General features: G+C 41.4%; 1 protein-coding gene across 1 annotated transcript; it reads left to right on the forward strand.

Annotated features, from left to right (window-relative positions):
• Positions 1 to 2045: 2045 nt before the first annotated feature.
• LOC115976977 lies at positions 2046 to 6296 on the forward strand. Its single transcript, XM_031098579.1, has 4 exons — positions 2046 to 3324; positions 4578 to 4796; positions 4965 to 5056; positions 5381 to 6296. Exons 1-4 carry the CDS (start codon positions 2161 to 2163, stop codon positions 6063 to 6065), a joined length of 2160 nt encoding a protein of 719 aa, XP_030954439.1. The 5' UTR covers positions 2046 to 2160; the 3' UTR covers positions 6066 to 6296.
• The last annotated feature ends 1139 nt before the right edge of the window (positions 6297 to 7435 follow it).

The following is a 7435-nucleotide window of genomic DNA, read 5'->3' on the forward strand; positions in this document are numbered from 1 at the left end:
AGCGAGCGCCAAAAGCCTGGGTCAGTGCTTTGAAAGATCCAACAGAATTGGCCCTTAAGCCATTGAACCACCTCATCACCGTTGGACCCAAACTCGATGGAAAAATCTTGCACATCAGAGCATCATCCCTGGAATGAATAGCTATCTTCTGGCTGTAATAACTTACATGTTCCACCGGATCCGAATGGCCATCATACAGAGAGAACGTAGGTTGATTGAACCGCCGAGGATGGGTAGCATCATCTATGCTTCTTGTAAAGGGTGATCTGGAAATTTGACTCAATGCTTTGTTCATCGCATCGTTTCCCAAGCCGCTGCTAGTTGGACTTTTACGCCTACGCCTATGGCGACATTCCTCTTCGTAGGAGAAAGTCTCGCTTTGCGGAGTCCTCGACCTCCGCCTGTAACTAATTCCATCCGACTCCCCGGATGATGGTTCGGAGCGAGGTGGTGAACGTTCCCGTCGTGCATGGCGTAACTCCCTCTTCAAGTCCGCAATCTCACGTTGCAGATCCCCATCATGCTTCGCGTGGGAAACGTGACTCTTCCCGCGTGTACGGGTTCTCGTGGTATGAGTAGTATGTATGCTCCCCTCCTGGACTTCCCTCTGTTCGGGACTCCTTCGAGGACCACCATGCTGAGAGCCCCTTGACTCCGCCTGATGCGAGTTGACATCATCCTGATGCAGCCCTGCTGCAGGGTAAGGCAGTTCCACTCCTTCCATCGAAAACGTTGTATTAGAGGTTATACAAGCTAACACAAGCTCTCCCCACAGACGGCGCCAATTGTAAGGACACGGTTCGCAACGAACCTAACTGTGTTGGGTTCGCACGTGAAAAGGCCCAAACAATATGATTTGTAGAGCGTGGGTGTAAAGAACTAGGTTAACCGTGGTCTATCCTCCAAAGACTCACTTTCATGAACGCTCAAAGTTTTTCAATTGGTACCATGGATCTTTTTTCCCTAGTGACTAGTACAACTCCTTTTTTCTGTTTTTCCCTTTTTTCTCTCTTGTTTACGTCTCTTGTTCTTCTTTCTTTTTCTGTTCCGATCCCCTCTTTCATGTTCTCCTTTTAGTTTATATACTCCCCTTTGCGTTTCATCCTTACCGCACACGTGTAGGTTGGGTCCGGAGGATTTCTTTCTGTCCCATCTCACACCCCTGGGAACTTCCTATGGGCAGCTGTAAGGCTGCTTCCTTACTGTTCAGGTATCACCTCCACATTAATGCGGCCAGAGAGTTGGTTGAGAGGTCATTAATGCGGAGGCAGCTGTTGTTACAGATATTTGTTGACCTTATCTCTTTCATCCGTAGTCGGTTACTCTTATCCTTTACGGTGACCTAATTCTAGGATCGGATCGCAGTAAGACCACGTCCCAATCGTCCTCGGACGCAATCGTCCTCGGACGCATACTGCCGAGGAGTATGGCGTGCTCGGATGGGTACGCGTCCTTGGATGGGCCTCAGGCCCCACAACCCTAAATCAATTCTGAACCCTACGAGCCCATTAATCGACCGGTCCCCACAACACCATTAATAATAGTTAGTAAAAGGACCAACACAACTCAGTTTTAAAACTTAAGAGACTAATTGTACTCGCTTTAAACTTGAGGGACCAATTACGTATACAGGATAAACTTCAGGGACCAATAGTGTAATTTTGCAAAAAAAAAAAAAAAAAAAAACTTTAAACACAAAAGTTAGAACTTAGAAGTAAATAAAAAATAAATTTATTAAATTGGTAAATGTCGTCCATTATTTTCTTTTGTGAAGCTGAAGGAGATAAAAATAATATTTATTTTTGGTTTTTCAAAACTTAAAAATAAAAATAAAAATATTGGCGTATCTTCTTAACAACCCTCACGTGAAATGATTAATCCCTGGCACGTGGACGTTGTGTTAACGTTATACAGGATATCTTTTTCCTGTTCCATTCCTTTATAACGTAACGGTAACGTAGCCCCTCCCTCCTCACCCCCACCGTTATACCCAAGAATTCAAACAAAACAAAAGATTAGAAAATAGCGGGATTTTGAATTTGAATCATGTAACGGACAAATCTAACTTGTCCTCTCCTTTTACTCGATTTCAGTACCACTCTCTCTTCCCACTTCAACTCCACCACCTCCTTCTCTCTCTCTCTCTCTCACACACGTACAATGGCTTCTCTCACACCAGGAATCCTCCTGAAGCTCCTCCAATCAATGAACTCCACGTCTCGCGTCACCGGCGACCACCGCTCCGCTCTCCTCCAAGTCATCGGCATAGTCCCCGCACTCGCCGGCTCTGACCTCTGGCCCAACCACGGCTTCTACGTTCAGCTCTCCGATTCTCTCAACTCTACTTACGTTTCTCTCTCTGAACGCGACAACGAGCTCATCTTAACCAACCGATTGCAGCTCGGCCAGTTCGTCTACGTCGACCGCTTCGACTTCGACTCGCCTGTCCCGCGCGTGTGCGGCATTCGCCCTATCGCCGGCCGCCACGCCTTCGTCGGAACTCCCGAGCCTCTCGTCGCGCGTATTTCGGCCTCGAAGCGCGAGTTCGTGATTCAACCCGTGACGGCCGATTCGGACCGGTCGGCGGATCCGATTGCGGTTTACTTGTCGAGCAGGAGATCAGAGGAGTCTCGAAGCGATAGCGAAAGCGAGAGGAAGGAGTCGATGAAAAGTGAATCGAAAGCTGAAAAGGGAAGAAGATCAAGTTCAAGGCGGGCTTTAGCGCCTATTGGAAATGTAGGAGGAGATTCCGATGAACCAAAAGCTCCCGATCGGCCTCAGAGGTTCTCATCCCCTGCGGCTTCTAAAAGATCGGTATCGGTCGGGAAGAAGAATGTCGGTGTTGCGGCGGAGAGAGATCCATCGCCGGCCGGAAAAGGAAAGAGATCGGCGTCTCCGGTGCCTTCCAAATGCGTGGTTCCGAGCTTGATTGCAGCACGCGAAGAGAATCGGAAAACGTCGAAGGAGCCGGCGATTGTCGTGCCGTCAAGGTACCGGCAAGCGTCTCCGTCGGGGCGGAGACAAGCTTCACCTAATTCACGCAGGACCTCGCTTTCTCCGGGGAGGAGATTATCAGGTGTGAAGCTTTCGCCAATGGTGGCCGCTGCGGATTCGACCAGTAAGAAGAAGATGGCGAGTATTGTGGCCGGAATTTCGAAAGTCTCAGAAGCACTTGTTGGCTCTGCAAAGACAAATAGGAAGAGCTGGGATGAGCCGCCGCCGCCATCAGCGGCAGACGCGGCAGCAGCCTCAGCCCCTGTGGAGCCGAAAGAGAAGGCTGTATCAAAGAAGAAACCGGATCCGCAAGCAATTTTGCGGACTCAGGTAAATTTGATATCTGTATTCTATACTATACTAATCTAACTTGTTCGTGTGTTCCATCATCCATGTTGTGTTGTCTCAATCTCATTTTGTTTTTCAATTCATTATGCGTTAAGCTTTTGATTCTAAAACTGTTTTTTACATATATATGTATGACGATTGAATGTACAGAAAACTAGTTAGTAGAATGCACTTGTTTTGAATCTTTTGATTTCTTGGTAATAGAATGCCTCTGAAGGATAAAACAAATCATTTTCTTTTTAATTTCATTGTTGCTTTTATTTTTTGGAAAATATTTTGCTCAATGTTTGGCTAGCAAAAGAAAAACCCTGGTCTAACTGACTCTTACCTTGAGTACTCCTGTCCAAGTTTGGGAAGAAACCAATCAGCACATGTTTTCGGTATAGACTATGGACCAAAAGGAAAATGCTAAAGCTATTATAAATTTTACTACAAGAAGCTTACAATTATGTGCCTAGAATATAATAGATGCCACTTAAACAATATAATAAATGAATGTTTAAATTACTTTTTCATGATTGGTAATTGTAGTATCTCTAGCATCACTCGTTAGGAAATTAGGAGTGATGTTAAAGATATTATAAATTATATTACGTAAGCCTTGCCAACTGATGTGTCAAATTTTTTAAACACAAAATTGAAAAAGTAATTAAGAAATTTATATTATATTGTTAATGTGGCACCAATCATATTCATTGTCATATCAATATGTAAATTTGTTATAGTAAAATTGATGATGCCTTTAATACTTTTCATTAGAGATGTGCCCACCCTTTTGGTTATGATACATGATTTTGAACAGAGTTTTGGAGAAAAGGAAAAGCAAACAAAATTTGGACGAATAGCTTCACATTGATCAGCCTTCCTGTTAATATTTGATTCAACCAAGATTGGCAATGGCAATTGTTATGACATGATAAAATGAAAGATGGAGATCATATAACTCAGCAAAACCAACTCTTGCTGTAAGACACAAAACCCCTCTGGATTGAACCCACTGAATTTCCGTCAGTCAGTGTTCCAATAACACGGATATGCTGTTCAATAGTGTCCTTTAGTTGGGAAGTCCAATGTTCAGTGAAAAGTTAATCAGTGATTGATACTCCACACTTACGCTTTTCCTTTGTTAATAGTATTCTTTTTAAGATTTAGTCTGTTTCAATTGCATGAACTGAAGAGTTTGCAATGATAAACTATACTAAGCTTCTTTTTTCCATGCATATGCTGCTTTTCAGGCTGCAATTTCTAGACGTATAAGTGATGTGAATGGTCGAAGACCTAATACGGATGATTCTCCAACTGATGAGAAAACAAAACCTAGTTCTCCTGACAGTCATCTGAATGGGGAGAAACCTAACTTTGAAGCTCTTGGCATCGCTGTTCATGAAAAGAAATGGACTGATGGTAGCGTTCCATTGGATGCAGTGTCTTCAGATCTTGCTAGGCTTGGAAAGGTATGCATCAAGATTAGGAACTAGAAATTGACCAGTTGCGCACTGAAACAGAACTAAATTGAGTGAGCTAGATGATTTCATATCTACTCGACAGACTAAAAGAACAATTAAATTTTGATTAAACATTGGAGACAGAAGTTTGACATTTTGCACTTAAACTAAATGCAGGAGGCCATGCAAAGGAGAGTTCTTGCTTCTGCAGCTGCAGCTGAAGCATTGGAGGAAGCCCTTGCTACTGAGTCTATTGTGAGGAGTTTAAGGTAGTTTTCCATCCCTCCCCCTCTCTTGTTTTCTCCTTAAGTGCAGGTGCATTTGCATCATATTCATGACACAACATTTAGGAGGGTGGCAGTGGCACCATTTAACAAATTATAGCATGTGAGATGCAGCTTGAAACTATAGTCTAATGAGTTTTTTCGTCTTCTCAAATCAAGTTCTGTGGTTATAATCCTCATCCTTATAATATAAAGCATTTATGCTTTAGTACTGAGGTTATATATAACGATATGTTGTGTCTCAAGTTCTTAGCTTTTACTCTCTAATCATCGTTGAATGGAACATAACTTTCCTCCTATCCTTTGCAGCATGTTCTCAGAACTCTCTTCTGAATCTAAGGCTGGAAATCCTCTGCCAACCATTGATCGGTTCTTCACAATCTATAACAATGTTGTGAAATTCACTGTGATTGCTGAATCAGTAGCTAGTAGCCACAATGCTGATACACCTAATGATATTATTCCCTCAGAGAAATCAAAATCTATTTCTCTCTGGGTAGAAGCTGCCTTGGCCACGGACCTTCAGATTGTCTCTCTTCTTACCAGCCAAGATCCTGAACCTCCATCAACTCTGCAGAAAAGTTTGTCAAAAAGACAATCTCACAATGCACCTACCAAGAACCATCTAAAAACTTCTTCATGTCCACAATCTAATCCTAGTCATGGGGTGTGGACAAGGGGACATGGAATGAAAGACACAGTTGAGCTTGCAAATAAGTTGCTGTCTGAAATGCAAATTTGGTTTCTAAGATTTGTCGAGGAGTCACTTGAAGCAGGTTTTAGAGTGTTCAGAGAGAGTGCTACTGATGGGAGTAAAACAATCTCTCTTGATGGTGGCTCCATTGCAGTAGTGTTATCACAGTTGAAGCGAGTCAATGATTGGTTGGACCTTGTGATTTCAAAAGGGGATGAGCTACTGACAGAAAAGGTTGAGCGGTTGAAACGAAAGATCTATGGGTTTGTCATCCAACATGTTGGAACTACGTTTGATTGATAAATCCTTGCCCCTTGCTTCATCTTGATATTCTCTCTTTTTTCTTTCATTAATTTAGTTCTTCTGTATCTTTTGTTTAAAGTTTATATGAGCAAGACATGCTTCTTAAATCAAATTGCTTGAGTCTCTTTTTCCAAGGAAAAATTATGACTTGATTCATTGTAAAGTGCTTTCAGCAGGTTCCAAAATCTGGACTTTTATAAAAAATATATATGCTTCCTTGCTAATGAAGATTGTATAGTATGTTTACTTCAAGAGTATTGTGGTATTATCTGATTCTCTTCCTAAGCAAAATTTGGGCTCTTCTTATCTCCCACTCTTCCCTTGTGAGAGGGGGAAATAAAGGAAGATTATAGTGCGAATAGAATTTGGAAATCATTTCAACTTTATAGGATAAACTATAGCTTTGGAATAATGATATCAGCTTCAATGTCACTTTAGGAGTAAAGGATAAAACAAATCATTGCCCATTTGAAACTGAAGATAATTATTGCCTTTTGTAGTCTCAGAAGAGAGAATGGTACTGTGGCTATTCGCCATTTCCTCTTGTTTGTAGGGCCATACACCATAGTACAATACCTTTTGTTCCATTCCCTTAATTACAAAATGGAGGTATGATCGCAAAAAAAGATTAGTACAAATTAGAGGTGCCTATAGGAAGACTTGAAATTGAGACATTCTGCTTTGGAGGTGCCTACAAATTGGAGGTGCCTCAATTGAGACATTCTAGATTCCTGGTGTATGAGCCATAGGGGTGAAGGTTCAAACTTGTTGGTCTGCTTTGGGCCCTGACAGCCATACAAATTTGATGGAACATCCTTTTTGTTCCCACTTTTTACCTCAAATCCTCTCCAGGGAGCTTCTGCCATAAAATGAGGTGAGGATAGGGTTGTACCCCTTTTTATGACAAGTCGTTATGTCGGTTCCTTCTTACGAAGATAAGATATGTGATACTTAACTCCCCTGAAAGACAAACTATCTCCAACAGAGACAAAATAGAACAATGAAAAAGAAAAACATATATCACTTATGAAAAAAATTCAAGTAAATTAAATAGTGCCTCCTACTTCAATAACTATGATGCTTTCACACATTTCAAGGTAAAAATAATGTGGATAGAAAGATATAAATATAACCACATTAACAAAGATAAAGTATTTATAATTATCAATCAAATAATTTAAAAACGGTAACTCTATCACATAATAAAGAAAAAACAGTTGGATAGAAAGATACAAGTAAAAATAATGAAATCCCAGTTTGGGCCAAATATATCAAAAACTTCCAGAAAAACAATTATGGCTTTAAATAAATATATAGTCATTTGATTGAAAAACAGGAAGCAATGTGCAAAAAAATTGAAACATTCA

The sequence above is a fragment of the Quercus lobata genome, chromosome 2, assembly GCF_001633185.2.
Source record: "Quercus lobata isolate SW786 chromosome 2, ValleyOak3.0 Primary Assembly, whole genome shotgun sequence".
NCBI lineage: Eukaryota > Viridiplantae > Streptophyta > Magnoliopsida > Fagales > Fagaceae > Quercus > Quercus lobata.